We start from the raw sequence: 17,507 nt of genomic DNA, 5'->3' as shown, positions 1-17,507 counted from the left end.
AGAGAGAGAGAGAGAGAGAGAGAGAGAGAGGAGACGAGGCCTGTGTGTGTGTGTGTGTGTGTGTGTGTGTGTGTGTGTGTCTGTACCTTTCTCTTGGCAGGCTAATGTGGGCTTGAGTTCTGTCAGATTTGGCAGCTGCACATTTCAGGCAATGCACATGCACACTCATACAGGGATAGAGTCTTGCACGCTCACACAGACGAAAATCCTGTGTATGAGTACACACATTGTGTACTCAAGTAATCCCAATAACCTCGCTATTAAATGTCACATTCACCTCACAGCCCTGTGGCTCATTAAAGAAAGAGTGTACCCACGAATAGAGACACTTCTCCAGGATATTGCATTTAGAGGAGTTGATGACTTCAGGAAGTAAATAATCCCCCAACTCAACTTCTGGCTGTGCCCCAGTGTGCTACAACCCTTATCTGATACGAATAGACCGCACAGATGAAAGCAAATATGATGCTTTCATCTTGCTTTCACCTTGCACAGTTCTTTGACACCGGCCCAGTTCCAGTGCAATACAACCACTCACTGCCTTGCCTACTGTTATGAGGTAATTGATGACCCAAATATAACTGAATCAGGAATAGTGGCCCACTGCCTACTGTGACCACAACTCCTTTATGCTGATGAAAGGATGTGTTTATGTGTAGTCCACCTACACAAACTGTAAGGTAGGCGTACACCATACTGTAAAAAAGCAGAAGAGCTGTAAAGTGTCCTTAAGTTGCAAAGTTAGGCTACTAGATGTCCCCTTCACCTTTACAAAAAGTAATTACTTTCAATGCAGATATAACAAATATCAAATTTTGGCCTGAATACAAATCAGAAAGTCAAGCAAGGATATTCAATGTCCAGCTAGTCTGCCTGCTTACTAATCTGGACCAGGGCATTGCACTAACCAGACGTCTGCCTCACTTTGCAATATTCACTTTGATATTTAGTCTATTTGCTATTCAAACTGAGTATGGCAGAGGCAATGCAAAGTAGGAACAGTGGCCCTGTCTGTAGCCACAAACACCTAGCATGCCTACACACACACACACACTTCCATGAAAGCACACAAAAATACTTTACCTAAATGTCATTTACACAAAACAACAACAACAAAAACACATAATGAGCATATTTTACTGTACTGCTGCTGTTCTAAGAAAAGGGGTTTATGAAATAAACAGCTTTCTGGGGTTAACACCCACATTAAAGAAGTCCCTCAAGTACAGCAGAGTCAAAGAGGGAGCTTAATTCGGGCTAGAAATGGAAGAACAGGGCTGGAGAGAAAAAAGGGACATCTGATCTGGTGCAGCATGCATTCAGAACAACTGTTTTGGGATTATCCCAATTCAAATGTGCGGCTAACTTTGATGTTATTTTCTTCCGTCCCATTGTCTGAAGCCCCTCGCTCTCTTCATAATCCGAGCCCTTTGAAGTGAGCAGCGTGGAAACAATGTCAGCAGGCGACACACTCCCTTCGATGGCCCGCTGACAGCTCTCTGCCATTTCTTTTTCCTTTTTCGCTCTTCCCTTGTCCTTCTGTTTACTGTCTCAATCATCACACTTCCTCCATCCTTTCTTTGCCTGCCCCTTTCTTCCTCTTCACTCTTAATTAACTCATCTCCCCTCCCTCTTCATTAAAGTTTACACCCACTCTTTACTTAATTTCTTTATTTTCTGTCTCTATTTGTTTGACAAATCTTCATCTCCACCGCTGATTCTCTCCTTCCCCTCTTGTCGGGCTTTAATAAGCAATTCAACCATTAATTGAAGTCTCATTAGTGGGTGGTTAATACAGAGGGGATCCCAATAATGAGGACACAGATAATACAGACAGAAAGCCTTTGTCTGCTCCCAACACAGATGCCAAGGCCTATGTCTTGTAATACAGCCCACAACAGGGGAGACGGTGTGTGACTTGTGTCATGGTACAGCTACAATATAAGCAACAAAGCTAAAATATACACTCGTAAAATGATATTAATGAATCAAAAAGGGATTATGTAAATTAGTTAATGTACTGTGCTCAAATCAATACTGTCAGGGAAATTGTATCATATTTTGATCTGAACTTCTCATGATAAAGTTAAATACGTCCTGTCTAGTCAGAAAATGATTTTGTGAATGATTGAATTAATCTGACCCCAGAACTACCACCAGTCTTTTCTTTACTTGCATTCAACCATGTATGAGTGCAAAAGAAGACCAGAAATTTCAGACATTCTAGGTATTGGGCAGAGCTGGGACACGCTGTTTCGGAGCAAACTGCCCGCTTTATGAGAAAACTCAGGTCTGAGCAAGGGGGGCATGGGCTACCAGGGCCCGGGAGGAGAGGAGATCTAAAGAGAGGCTCACAGATCTGCCTCCTTAGTATATGAGGCAGCTGCAACCACAAACAGACAAGGTTGTGTTTGGAAACATGTCCTGATCCCAGACACAACAACTCTTTATTTAGTGAGCCACACCCAATCAACTGCCACTGTGTCCCAGTGTGGTTGCTAGGGCAGAATAAAAGATCCTGTGATTCCAAAAAAAAAAAAAGAAGGCTGCATGGAGGAGGAAGATCAGGGAAAAGTACAGAGAAAAATCAGTATATATTGTTTTTAATCCACATTTTTAAAAAGTGGTGCAGTGCATGTGAGGGAGTCTTAGAAATGATAACACCATTTTATAGCTTTCTTCAGTTTCCTTGTCAATATTACATGACTGAGCACTTTGACTAATTTAGTATTTGATTATTCATGTACAGTTTCTACCCAACAATGTTCTATAGATTTTGTGAAACAGGACACATTTTTTATTGAAATCAATATAAGCACAACATAAACTTTATGCTAAAAAAGAGAGTGAGTTTAAAGTTTAACTGTAAAATTGAAAATGGTAATGATATAGAAAGTAGAGTGCAGCAGACAGATTTAAGGTTCAACCAGACAGAGTGCACACAAACCACTTAAAGACACTATGGAGTTTGCAGCTACTCATAAAAGTGACAGAGCACATGCATACAAACTGTGACAAAAGAAAAGCGACCGGGTGTAGTCTATAAAAATCCAACCCAGACAAGGCTTTTTTCAGGATGTTCTTTACTGACGTTTCTTTTAAATGTAACGGTTTTGGATGAAAACTATAGAGACTGATGAGAATGACAAAGTATGTAAGATTCGCAGGACACACACACACACACACACGCACACAAACTAAATCCAACTACATGTTTATAATGTATATAGAACCCTTGGGAGGTTTGTAAACACTAGAATTTACTTTGTTTCTGCTTAAATGTGACCTAAAATCCGATCAGTCTTTCGTGCATGAACGCATGCTTTAAGCCAGCTAAAGGGAACCCAGTTAACAAAATTAAAACGGAAAGTCTCAATTTCTCAATCATTCACTAAAGAAAACAATGCAACAGTAAATATTTGTGTGTGGCCCTATGATTACCAATTTATTTAAATGGGTAATTAGAGTCAGGTGTTCTAAGCTGTTGGACTTTAGGTAGACTTCGTTATAAAAACAAGGGGGCATTGGCCCATTAATGATCCCTCATTTAGATTAGAAACCTGGTTATGCTTATACATGGCAAAGAAATCGTAATTCTTCAACAGAAATCTAGCTGGGGAATGCAGGTTCCCCTCATAGAACATTGTACTAGGGGAGTCACAGGATAAAGTCTGGATGTCAAGATCATCTCATCCCTCACTCCACTTCTCCTGACTGGTGTGAGAATGCAAATGATAGATAGATTGATAGATAAATGTAATTTTTCTGATTTGTTAAATTGGGTTCCCTTTTTCTAGTTTTAGGACTTCTAAAGTTTTTCTAGCTGATGATGATCAAGATTTGATCTCTCCAAATCAATCAGTGTCACTCCTGAACAGAATCAGAAAAATCCTGATGCATTGCTTTGTATACTGACGAGACAGCTACAATTATTAAGTTTGATTAAGTGACCGATCTGACCTTGTTGGCCTGATCAGCATGATGAGTGACTGTCCTCCTCTCCTCATCCCAACGAGCGCTAGCCTCATCCAACTGCCTCTTTATTGACTGCTGTAGGCGAACGGTTTGCTCCTTCGAGTCACACACAGATGTCTGGAGCTCTGCAATTAGCTGTGGGTGACAGAAAGATAAATGTTTAATGTAATACTTTATTTTACATTAAAAAACATAAATTATCATACTGACAAATGCCAGAACAAATGTCTGTTCTTGGGGAACTTGTTCCACTACTTAGATAACTTGCAACTCCTATTTTTTCTATATACTTGTTTGGAAGTCACCAATAAACAAAATGCTGGTTTACTCCCATTTTATTTGTCTCACAAAAGGACTTTTATCAGATGGAAAATATATTTCACATTTGTCAGGGATTTGGATGGCGGTAACAATCACCTTGAAGCACTGTTTTTCTCAGAGTCAAGACAGAAGATACAGAAAAAGCTGAGAAAGAGCAAGAAAAAGAAGAGGTAGGTAAAAAAATAGACAGGAAGGAAAAAACAACTTCCTTTTTGAAGAGCAGAGTGACTTTGTGTTGGTGAACTTGCGGTGCACACCAAGATGAAAAGGAACTGCCTCGGCTTTGAAATCCTCCAGTCAAAATTAACATTCTATTTAAGCCACTGTCAGGGAAAGGCAGAGGAAAGATGAGAGAAAGTGAAAGAGAGAGGGATAGAGGGGGAAAGAGAAAGAGACAGAGGTGGGGGAGGCAGTGCTTCTGCTAGCTTTGGGCAAGACAGATAATTGTTTACCATGTTCAAACTCTGGAGGACTAGCCCTGCTGGAATCTGCACATTGTGTGGGAGTATGGGAGTTAGAGCAGTGCGGGTCGACCATGGATAGAAGGAGAGGGACAGAAAGAGAGAGGGGGATGTGAGGCAGACTAGGCTTATTTTGTCAGTGGGAAAACCACATGAAAGCAACAAATGACACATTATTATGGGAACATCATTTCTGGGCGTAATAATTATTTTGCAATATGGATTCCCTGCATCTGCTGGTCTTCAGGCCCGGGGCGGTGGCGGCACTCTAAACTACTGAACTCAGCTGTCTGTCTTGTTATTCCTGTGTATTATATACAGCACTACACCTTATTCTCTGTCTGATAGCCAGCCAGGCCTTTTTAAGTCTGTAATTGGTCTGGTGAGACTTGCCTATTTTCCCAGCATCTCTGTTTAGGGCTGGGCATGCTTACCTCTTCATGAACCTGAGGTAAAAAAAAAAAAAAGAAAAAGGGGGAGAAATGAGCAGGTCTGGTGTTTATTCACTTGTGTGTAAACATAATGGTAAATGACAAAGGCCATAACATCATAAACGCATAGAGAAGAGGATGTTATGTGAAAGCAAAACAACTGCACATTAAAATTTATGGCGCATACTGAATTATGTGGGCTGGTTCAATAATGGTGTATCTACACGTGCCATTTTAGTTAACGAACGGCTGTCTGTTTAAAGAACATCATCAGCTAAATGCAAAATTCATCATCACTACCTATTCTCTAATGCCCCCTGCTCCCCCTAGGGTGACAGGTTAAATGCAGAGATCAAATTTTATTGTGGAATGTATATGTACTCAATGAGCTTTTAATTCTTTTCTTTCTTTTTTAAGTTGGTTCCGTTTAGTTTTCTCTCCTTTAACAGCTGTAAACAATCTGAAAACAACACCTATAAGGCCGGCGAGAATGAAACAAAATAGTAGAGTTGTAGGCCGTAAGACAAACTTATTTGGATGGTTAATTTGTCTGGCAAGAGTGCAGGTAAATTGGTGAGAAAAGGCCCAGCTGTTCCTATTACGTCTAATATTCAGTAAATATAAGCTGTGACTATAACAATGAAGGGACAGGTACCTTCATTGCAGGCTGGCCATACACCGAGACCCTTTACACTATAGCCCTGTTAAACAAATCCTTGTGATATAATTTTTGCACTTATTATGGGACATTTGTGTTATTATTAATGGTTAAATGAGTGAGAATGAGTTAAATACTGTAAAACATCATATTGTATGTATGGTTGATACATGCCTAAGATGGCATTTAGAGCGACCAGCTTTGGGCTCAAATAAATAAGTATATTTGTTTATTTATTTGTTAACTATATAAACTTCAACCTCTAACCCCAGAACATAGAATTTCTCATGTACTGCGCCTCCCATGGCAAATTCTCTCCAGCTTATAGCTACTCCCACCCTGGATAGTCAGGGATAAAGAAATGATCTCCCACCAGTACCACAGATACTACCCATTGTAGCCTGATCATTAAGTGGGGGAAGAGAGCACAGCCCTGTGCAGTTCACAGGTCACCCAGGAGGACTACTCACAGCTAGATGCTTAACCGGATTGGAGAGACACTAATTAGGAGAGGCTGGGTATATGTGTGTGTGAAAGAGAGACAAAAGCAAAGAGATAACATGCAAGAGAAAGGGGTGTGTGTGTGTGTGCGTGCATGTGAACATATACCCTTGCGTGATGCGTCTTCAGCCCCCTCAGGATAATGTATGGTATGGTATGCTTATAATTGGGCTATTAGCCATGCAAGAGCGATGCCCCCTGTCAGACACTGAGGGGTTAACAACTGGGGTTAGCCTTTGAGGTTCTAAGGCCTCTTGTTTATGTTTGACTGAGTTGCCCCAAGGGGAAGGCAACAAAAGCCCCCTCCCGTTCCACCTTTACCTTTTAAAACAAAGCCGCCCAAGACCACGACAAATAGCCTGTATTAATCATGCATACTAACATGTTTGCATAAAAACTCACACCTTCAGCATAACCCTCTGTATGGGAACATGCTTCAACAAAGGTGCCGTACACAGACTTTTCCTTCAATGTCAGAGAGAGTGCTGTTTGGTAAACCTGTGCCAGCTTTGTGTCCCCAAAACAGAGGATTAATCACTTGTTGCTTTGTCTGCGGTAGCGTAATGCACCGCCAAAGCGGGCAAACATGGCTGAACTTTCGCACAGCATCCCACTTCTTTTGAAGTCAAGCATTGTGTAACCTAATAAGCTACCGTTTTCTCACAACATCTGCTTGTCAACCCTGCTTTCAACTCTGTGCCTCTGCCAGCCAGCCAAAAATGGGGGGATTTAAAGAGAAGAAAGAAAGAAAAACAGCAAAACCCCCTTTGAATCTCCTCTTTGGGTAACGAGGTACAATTACGGTCAAATGATTGTGATATTTCAGCCTGCTACATAATCAAGGAGAAAACTCTTTTCTTTTGTAATGTAAACACTACTTATGGTGTGCTCTGGTTCTTTTTAACTGGCAAGGTAAAAGCTGCTTGAACTTTCTAAGACATTCTGCTGAATGACAGTGTGTCCTAGGAAGTTACATTCCTGTTTAGAAAGAAGAATTATCTGAGTTTTGAATGGGCTCACTCAAAGGAAACCAGCAGTAATGTTAAACATATGGCTCTCGATTAGAAATGTTCCCAAAGTGTGTCCAAACAACTCCATGACAGCAGAAAGAGAAACTGTTGGGGAGATGATGTAAAGATGTAAAAAAGTAGTAAAGAGTAAAGGAGAATGGACAGGGCACACATGGGATCTTGTATCTCTGTATGTGACTTAGCATGAAATATACTTACACTGTTTTTTAAGATTTATTTTTACTTCTGCTTAAAGATGTTGCTGAGGCGTTTTGTGCAGGCCCCGCAGATCCTATCAAAGCTCTACAGTGCATAGCAAGGCTATGGGCGCTACAGCAATCACACTGGGACCTGGACTGCTTGTGCTTTCTCCTACACGTTGCATGATGGTTGGGATTGATGATGGTAAAGAAAACGTGGAAAAAGTTGATGAATCTAATTTTGATAGTTACTTTCCCTCTAGGTTACTGGAATCCATTTCGGATTACTCAAGTATTACTTTTAAGTATGAGTAGGCTCTAAAATATACAAAGTGTCACGATCCTATAGTATGAAGCCAGAAAACCTGTCCCGTCACAATTATGTTTATTTATACTGGACACTGATGAAAGATAGGAAAAGTACAGAGAAAAGACAGACAGCAAAGCTTTAGGTATTCTGTATTCTTGCAAGCCTGTGCTGTGTGTTTTATGCATGGATTTTCCATGCAATCCATGTCAGATATAGGGTGTCCTTCTACCTTCCTGTGCACAACTGTGTTGGTGCATATCAGCTTAAGGATAAAGGGCAGGGTAGCTTGCTAGATGTGTTTGCTACTGTGTGTTTTCATGTGCGATTCCTCGTCTCTGCCATCAGTACATTTGTTCAGACTTTCCAGAGGTTCAGTGAAAAAAAAGAGGGATGCAAAATGAAAGAGGAGGAAAAAGAGCAGAAGAGAAAACTGATTACCTGGGCAGACTTGGCAAGCTTCTGACTGTACTCCTTCTCAATCTGCTTCAACCTGCTGTTGGTCTGCAACAAGAAGGGAGAGGGAGAGTGTGAGAAAGAGATATGCAGACAGACGGATAGAGAGACACAAAGAGAGAGAAAGTTGTGAAATTGAATCTTCTGTTAGAAGGTGCACAGACATACACCACCCTCCCAACCTACCCATGATTACACACACACACTCATATTGACCTCTGCCTCCTGGCAGTGTGTCCCTGTAGCGCAGGCCTGTGGCCCCTTGGCACAGAGCCAGTCCCAATGCTCATTTGTGCCAGCAGGTAGTGACAGGGGCATGGTGCACTGTGGGTACTACTCCCCTTTGATCCCCTGCCAACAATTCATCACTTAACAAGAAGGGGGGCAGGTGGGGAATTAAAACGTTGCTGCCAATTAGCTATAGGGAGAAAAAAAGAGAAATGATTGGAAGAGGTTGGGAGACACAACACGGTAGAAACAGAACTGGATTGAATGGGGATTGTTGTTAAGAGTTTATTGGGCGCCGCTCGCCTCTTTGTTTTCCGTTTTTCTCTATGGGAAGCTAGCCAGCTGGAAGCAAAGACTGTGAGTGTCTAATACAAGATCTGTCTCCTTTCAGTGAACTGCGTTGTGAAGCCAGTTCCATTGAGAGGCTGAACGGTGAAGTGAGATAATTGGGTGAGAAGTGCTGGAATTTGATAGGGATGTCAATGGCTGCCTGTACACAGTGTGACAAGGTCTAGACAAGTACAGTAGAAAGACTAAGGCTCAAATTAATCGGGGATATGTGTCATTATTTGAAAGACAGTGAAGTCTTTTTTATAATGAGTATGATTCAGCTGAGGTTTTACTTTAAAGTACTTTAAATACATAGTGTTTAGAGACCACACTTGTGGAAGCACACAATGAAGATTGCGTCTACTGTCATTAATCAATCTGGTTAGCATTGCATTTGTGTATGTATGTACGGTATGTATTTACTGTATTTAACCCCACAGTACTCTTTTATTTTACATCCCTGTCAGAGACTCTCGGCTGACGATCATAATCAATTCCTCCACGGATGTGCGCAGACATTTCATCGTGTTTTATTTCAAGGCAACTGAAAGAACCTGAAAAACCCGCTTGCCACTATCACAGAAAGCATCTCAATAAGCCATTGATGTGACAGGCAACAACAGAATAACCACCTTTTTTTATTCTTGAAAACATCCTTTCAAAAAATTTTAAAAACGTGTTACGTGTCATAAGACACGTTTATTATTAAAATTACTTGAAAATGCATTAACCTGTTCTAGACATAAACACGCACACACTACTTTCTTGTCCTGACAGACAAACGCTGTTTCATTGAACAGACTCATAGCAGACATCAACACCTGAGCAGCATGTGGACTCTACACTTCATTCAAACACTTCCTGACAAACACTGCTGTCCGCTTTGAGCGGACACACCTGTCACCGCGGAAATACAGAGCCATCACCAAGGATACAGGCCTGTCTTCCTGTGCCAGGACTCTTTGAGTGGCGGCCTGCTCATCCCTAAGGGCCCTAAAGCAGCTGATGAGAGAGGGGGAGACAAAGAAGGGTTTAGAAAAGGCAAGAGAAAGGAGTCCTTCAAAGGTTTTTCTTTACAGCTGACACATTTGTTGTCACCCTCAACTGTTGCAACGCTGCTTCATCTTGACCACAGCTTTGCCCAAGTGACAATGGAATAGTCATGGTTTGATAATTTTGGTTACACCTTCTACATGGTAAAACTAATGTCATAGATACTATGACTGTGGGCAGTACCTCACTGTCAGAAGCACCACAGATCGTTTTGATTAGATTTTCTGAAACACTGAATACACTGAAATATATAATAGCATAACTTTGGCAACTGACTGTGGGGTTATGAGTTTTGGATCTGTTTTAAACAACTGTGTTCAGAAGTGACTGCATTTATAAAAACATACTTGCATACAAACAAAATCAGAGGGCTCATAAATACATTTAGAGCTTCCTACTACCATGTATTTGTGCTTACATTTACTCATGGGAATTTAGAATTAAGTGTTATGCTTCATCAAACATACACAGTTTAACTATCCAAGTACACTTTCAAAATGGCTGAAAATTGACAAAAATATGGACTTTTCAACCAAGAAAAAAATAGCCCTACAGAATTGTGACAAACACAAAGGAATAATGGGAGCTAAATTAACAGCTCTGCCATATGTGTGTATCTGTGTGTGTGTGTGTAAGCACTTTAAAAGAAACTACCTGTGCCCTGCCAAAGGCATTTTAGTGCTGAAGGCACTTTGAGGCTCTATCAGGCTCTTCAATCGCCTCTTAATCCTAGCAGTGTGGAGTGCGGCTGCTTTGAAGTGTGTGTGTGTGTGTGTGTGTGTTTGCATACATGTGCACAGGTAATTGGGTGTGTTACTTAAAGACAGTGGAAGTCAATATGAAGGTAAAGCATGAGTTGCTGCTAACTAAACTTAATTAATAATCTACAGTGGGACCCGGCCAAACACACAGACACAGAGACACACGCACACACTAAAAAAAGAATGACAGGAGTGGCAAAGAAAGCAAAGTGACAGCTTTCTTTCTTCTGCACACAGACACACACTCTTAAAGATATGTACGTAAGTCACACACCTAATCAAACACAGACAATAGACAAACAGGATGCATGAAAGCCAAACACACATGAAGAGTGTGAGCTATAGTGGTTTGAAAGTTAAATTTACTTAAGGTTTGCAGTCCCAATGTTTGGAATGGACTGGTAGATTGCTGTTAAATGAGATAGAAACCAAAGTAAACATTTCTCAGTCGCGTAATGCTGCAGGATGACATGATAACTTCTTTTTAAAGCAGAAAAAAAAGAAGTATTTTCAGAATGTGTTTAGTCAAGTCTACAGTCCTTGACAGGATATTGCCTCCATATGGCATTTTTCTTCTATATGCTTCCAATCATCTCAAATAGCTAAAAAGCAATTATGGTTCTCAAGATTGTCCTAAAGCTGAACTCTGACAGAAGACATAAAACTACACTCAAGACCTGCTCAAGCAAGTATGACATCACTCCACACATGAAAAGGACGATGTGACTACCGACTGACAGGTTATTAGGTAAAGGGCATGGATGTTTTTAAGGCAACTATGAATTACACAGCAAATTCATTTAATGGTTGCTGACAGTTTCATAAACATGTACACAACATGTGGTATATTTCACACTAGGGAGCTGATTTGTGGTGTTCATTTCTCAAAAACAAACCAAAAAAAAGAAAGAAAGTGATTTCAAAGACAGAATCTTTCCCCATCGCTCCACAAAGCCTTCAGCTTTAGTGGCAGAAGTTTTTGTGAGTATTCAAAATGATTCTCTGTTCAACACACACATCTCTCATAACAATTTGAGTTCAACACGCCAGCAAGGGAGAGCTGGGAGATACTGTTTGTTCGTTTGTCTGTAATCATTGCTGTCTTGCTGCGCTTGCCTGCGTATGTGTGTGTGTGCAAGAGAGGGAGTTGGTGCTGTCATGACAAGAGGCTTTATTTCCATTTCACAGTTTGCTATCACTGCCTGTCAGTTGTGATTCTCTTCATCCCTGCTGCTCACTAATGCATTATGGTCCTACACACGGTCAGGCATACGCAGATAAACATACATCAAACACACAGACAACATATCAAATGTTCAGTGATTACAGACGCAACCATTTCTCGGTACCAGAAAACAAACTACATCTATTATCATCAGTACGAGAGGGTTTAACATCTAGCCCACATCATAAAGTCTAGAAAAAAAGTTTAGTTGGACAGACTGCTTGTTGAATCACAGGTTGCTTCAACATAAGCAGATGGACAGACTTTAATACCACCAAGTGTTTCACTCGTGCTTTCTGTGCTCGAATTGGTGTGAACTATGTAACTGGTCTTAACCAAAGATGGCTTGTTAAGTTATAACGGCAATGATTTTGCTTGAAGAAAAGTTTATCGTCCAGTCGATTAACTTTAAAAAAAAAAGTGAAGTGTGTAACATTTAGTGGCATCTAGTGGTGAGACTGAAGACTGCAGCCATCTCAGTTACCTCCACTCCACCTTCCCAAGCGTACAGATGTCCGGCAGAGTCATGTCGTCCAAGACACCAATGTCAGTAATTGCAGCTTCACCATAAGAGGCACCTGATGTTTTGAAAATGTAATGCTTTCAAAATGAAGAAACGCCAAAAGGAAATGAGTAGTTTGGTTCACTGTTGATATTTATATGTTATCTATTATGTTATGTTATCTCAGGGTTTGTATCCTCTGTGGTTATGTCAGCTGGTAGATCTGTACAGTTAAAACAACTGTATCAATTTATCCTGAGACCAGGTGGGTTTAAAACTTCACAGAACGAGAAAGCTAAACCCGTTAGCTTCCGGTAAGAGCCTGGAACGAGGACTCATCTGGTCTATGGAAATTAGTGGTGAAATAATCAATATGTTTGCACAGAGGAAGATGGCTGACAATCAACTGATAATGTAAGACAGCCCAGTTTGAGGGTTTGTTCATATTTATAAAAAGTCTGCATTTATAAATGAGAAGTATCTGGTCCTGTATAAAAATAGGATTGTAGTGAAGCACTTATTCATAGCTGTGGTTTATCTGGCTCACATTAAGAATAATTATTCCCACACATAAGTTTGATGCTAAGTAATCGCATAACCAAAAAGAAATGAATTAAAAGCCCCATTCACTGTGGATTTGCTGCGGTGTAACACGAATGCCATTTTTCTGCCATTTAACTTTGCACAGTTCATTTTTCTCTAGCATTAATCTTTGCTGTTCATTTATGGGTCCTGTTCATAGTAAGACTTAAGTAAGTCACCCTTTGTCAAACAAGGTTTACATTGTCTCTGCTTTTGTATCATAGACTCCTGACTTGAAAGTTCACCTTTATGTTTACAATTTGTACAGTAAATGAAAAAAAGATCCACGGCTTTCCGCTCGTCCCTTCAGGGGTCGCCACAGCGGAACATGTTCCGCATGTTGATTTGGCATGTGTTTTTCATGCCCTTCCTGTCCCAACCCTCGCATTTTTGTCTGCGTTCGGGACCGGCACAAAGGTTGCTCTTGGTGGGGTGGAATTCGAACCTGCGGCCCTCTGCATCCAAATTCAATGCTTTTACCACTGAGCCAACACATACTGTCCAGTAAAATAAATTCTTAGTAAATACGCAACATTTCCTCTAGGGCCAGTGTTTAGTTTGTCCTCTGGGCTACATAGCGTTCTCCAAGACAGGCAACCCACGCTCTATGTACTGTGGATATGAAAGGCTCATTCTAAGCTAAAGGAAATGCAACAATTCTTACAAACATAACTACAACTACCATATGCCATTTCTTCATCACGTTTGTCTAAATCTTACACACCTCATCTTTAACAGTGGGAAAAGTCTGTGTTTTGAGTTTTCTGCTTATGTAGACCTCACTGTCTATTAGGTCTTCTTTGATCAACCAATCTGCCCCATGTTGGATGATTTCAAGTAGAATTACATAGGCACCAGAAACAAAAAAGTTCCCAATATTATGGTGTCCCACTTAAACCAAAGCGTAATCTATAGCACGCAACAAGATGGGAGCTGCCTGACGCCATGTTTTAATGCGATTGACAAAGTGTGTCGCTTCCCTACCTCCTCTTGGATGACTTAAAAAAGTAAGCAAGGGAGCTGTGTGATGTTTTTTTGGGATGGCAGAGCCTTTAGTTTGACTCTTTCATCTGCTGGGTGACTCACTCACTCACTTACTCTCTCTCTCTACGCCGCCGGGCCCGATGGTGCACAGAGGAAACGAGAAGCTCACATAGGTCTGGGCATGCGTACATGCACGCAAACACATATGTTCATACACGAATACAAGAACACAATCTCTAGTGTATTAAAATGCATTAAATGCTTATTTGTGCAGCAGCTATGATGTAAACACACACCAACAGCAGACAAGTAAAAATTTTGCCACACAGATCTAATAATTTGAATGCCCTATACCAAGCAACCAAAACCTTTTCTCTTCTCTTCCTCCCTTTAAATCAGATTCTTCACTCTGCCTCCCCACCTTTTTGTCTCCCAGTTAGTCTGTCAGTGTGAGGTGAATGAGGGCCCTCTTTGATCATCCCTCATCCTGTGTTTCTCTCCTCCTTGTTGAAGCCATGACTGACTGAATAATGTGATTTGGTGTATCTCCAAATGGCAGAGGACCAAACTAATAAGTCAGCAGTGACAGGGCGCAAGAGAGAAGACGTTGCTTTTGACAAAAACGACAACAACCGCACCACCATCTTCTGGCTGAGAAAGAGAACAGTATGCTCACCGAGTGTGAAAGCACATGTCTCTGAGGGTTGGGTTAAAAGCTAGTGTCAATGGATTGATAAGGATGTTAACTTTTAGATGCACTAGAAAACCTGTAGCCTTTTCTAGCTTGAGGAGGACAACACCTATATTGTTCTTCGCTTTTCATAACACATTCTCCTTGTCTCAATGAAATCTCATAAACAGACGTGTGCAAGTAAAGTGCTCCACACTGAAGAAAGAACCATGAAACAACCAAGGCAGGTAGCGTAGCAGAGTTATAATTTTTCAAAAAAAAAAAAAAAAAAAAAAAAAAAAAAAAATTGTAAAATCAGCTGTGCGTGTTTTGCATTAAAAAGTCTTGGGTGGTCTGTTCACAAATCCTCAGTCCTAAAAATGGAAGTAAACACAACAACAACAGCACATTGGACACACATTAAGATCCAATCAGTTAAGTCAGAGTCGCGTGTATCCACACATGGAAAATAGTTAGAGGAAATGCATGTACAGCCACATTAAAAAGATAGTCCGCTTTGTGCATAGCTCAATAAATAGATCTTATATACAGAGAATTTTCCTGTGCCAAACAATATAAATGAGGTTTTGAAGTCTGTACTAAAGCTGAGGTTAGCAGCTGCAAACTTCATTCCCTGTTTTGTTACTCAATACAAACAAGTTTTTTTTCAAATCAACCATTCCAGTTTTGCACAGAAAAACACATTTGGGAGACAAAATGTGCTCAGAAATGATCACTCACGCAATGACACCATGAATGAACTGCAGTTTGTCTTAAATTAGGATGCAAATGGAATATCTGGAGATCTACAGAAGGCAAGTAATGGTAAATGCTCCCATTAATAGCAAACATGTTTATCTCATCCAAACACATTTGATCAGATGCATTGGCAGGTGAGTCGTAAATTCAAGGTCATAAAAACATTTTACTGAAGTTAACGCTGTTTGCAGCCAATGACCAAGAACATCAGCATTTTCCCTATCTTTGCTTATCAGTGCCACCTGTGAGCTCTTTACAACTGCAATGTCATGTAATGATGAACAGATACACAAAGGAAATATCAAGCTTCAGGACTTAAGCTCAAACAGTGTCTAAGACAGAAACAGTTTTACAGGTGTATCTATCAGGTACTTGAATGTGCATTAACTACCTCCTTAAAGGAAAAGAAATTACTTGAATATAAAAAAGAGACTAACTACAAGAGAGAGCCCTTCATACCACAGCTTTCTGATGATGTATGTGTGTTTCAGGGAAAGGGACAACAGTGTGTTGGCATTCCTGTCAAGGTAGTTACAAGAAGCATGGTCAGTGGAACTCTGGTGCGGTGACAGAGGCAGAAGTGATTGGTTACTGCATACCAAAAAGATATTTCTCATTGGCTGATGTCTGCCTCAAGGTGGTTTTGTCACACTAGGTTAGTTTCTGATGAAATGTCCTGTCCCTTTGATCTGAGTAACGGAAGGCATGCTCACACACCCACACTTTTTTTTTTTACTTTATTTTTACTACTAGCCTGAGGAAAGTATTGGCTTTACTCTTCCCCTGTCACTGTGTTTATTTTCCAAATATGCATTTTTTTATGTACATGCATTGTGACATTTTTACCAGCAATCAAAACCACAAGAACGACAGCCCTTAAAAATTACACAGTATATAAGCAATGTGTGTGCAACAAGCAAATATACCAAGCAAATACGCATTAGCACGTGCTCTCTCTTACGATCACAGAGAACACCCATATTCACACAAACGTATCAGTCAAAATTTGTACATCTAATCTCCTCTCACAGTTCAAAGAGCCACGCTCACCAGACTAAAAGTAAATATGAATTCAAGGTTCCAGACGTTATTCATTTCCTATCAAACTTGCAGCCTACTGACCTTTTGTCTCACATTATCTTAAATCTCACTATTGACAAGCAGGGAGTGAGTGAGATACAGCTGTGTGAGATGGAGAAGTTCAACACAAAGTCCTTTTCTCCACTAACCAAACTTTAAGCTCATATAAGTAGCACTCTTTTCAAATATGGCCTGTGTTCAAAATGCTAGTCAACATGCAGAAGTGTGCATGTATGTATGTGTAGTAAGACAGTGTTCCCACACTTCCTTAAAGCCAAGCCCTGATTCCTGGTAACTCTTTATAGAAAGCCCTAATGTTCCGGGCTTTGCCACAACTTGAACGTGTGTGTGGGGGTGTAGGTAAACGCAGAGAGAGAGACAGAGAGAGAGAGAGAGACAGAGAGAGAGAGAGAGAGAGAGAGAGAGAGAGAGAGAGAGAGAGAGAGAGAGAGAGAGAGAGATGGATGATTGAGGTGTTGAGGAGAATATGAAAGTTAGATAAGGAGGTTGTGTGGGTGAGAGGCAGGATTCATGCTTATGGTAGTCCAGAGATGAAGCATCTTTATCAGGCACAGTGGCAGCTTTAGAGGTCCCTCAGTGGAGCACGGAGATTGGAAGGTATGGGGTAGTGTGCGTTCACTCTCACTGATGAACGCACGCACACAAACACACACACACACGCGCATTACACACTCTTGCAAAGATAAACTTCAATAGCAACCAGACTAAAACACCCCCCACACCTTCCCGTCAGCTTGCCTCGACCACTTTCCCTTTATTCCTACCTTCTTTTTTGTGTTTTTCAAATGTATGGAACTATCTTAACATCTGATCTTATCTCCTTTGATATTCTGTTTCTTATTATTTCATTCCAACAGCTTCCACTGTCTACTCCCCAAACATCACCAATCCGACTGTATCCTCTCCCCTTCTCTGTGTCTCGCTTAAACGTATGTGCCTTTGATGAGAATCCATTCATGGATTTAATGGATTTCTGTGGCCTTTTTCCAGGA

The 17,507-nt window shown here is 40.7% G+C and overlaps 1 protein-coding gene across 12 annotated transcripts in view; it reads right to left on the bottom strand.

Moving 5' to 3' along the window:
• cep112 (centrosomal protein 112) overlaps nt 1–17,507 on the bottom strand; it is a 102,137-nt gene that overhangs the window by 29,433 nt on the left and 55,197 nt on the right. For 8 of the 12 annotated variants that reach the window (XM_067476292.1, XM_067476288.1, XM_067476295.1 and 5 more), the window contains exons 22-23: nt 8,306–8,368; nt 3,961–4,110 (exon numbers count right to left, since the gene is read on the bottom strand). In XM_067476292.1, coding sequence (XP_067332393.1) covers nt 3,961–4,110; nt 8,306–8,368 — 213 coding nt within the window. Of the gene's footprint in view, nt 1–3,960; nt 4,111–5,104; nt 5,204–8,305; nt 8,369–17,507 lie in introns of those variants that run through there. The other 4 variants (XM_067476296.1, XM_067476298.1, XM_067476299.1 and 1 more) reach the window with 3 other exon arrangements.

Source organism: Channa argus, chromosome 15 (assembly GCF_033026475.1).
Source record: "Channa argus isolate prfri chromosome 15, Channa argus male v1.0, whole genome shotgun sequence".
NCBI lineage: Eukaryota > Metazoa > Chordata > Actinopteri > Anabantiformes > Channidae > Channa > Channa argus.
The sequence above is the reverse complement of the archived record's forward strand: the minus strand, read 5'-3'. Positions and strand labels throughout refer to the sequence as shown.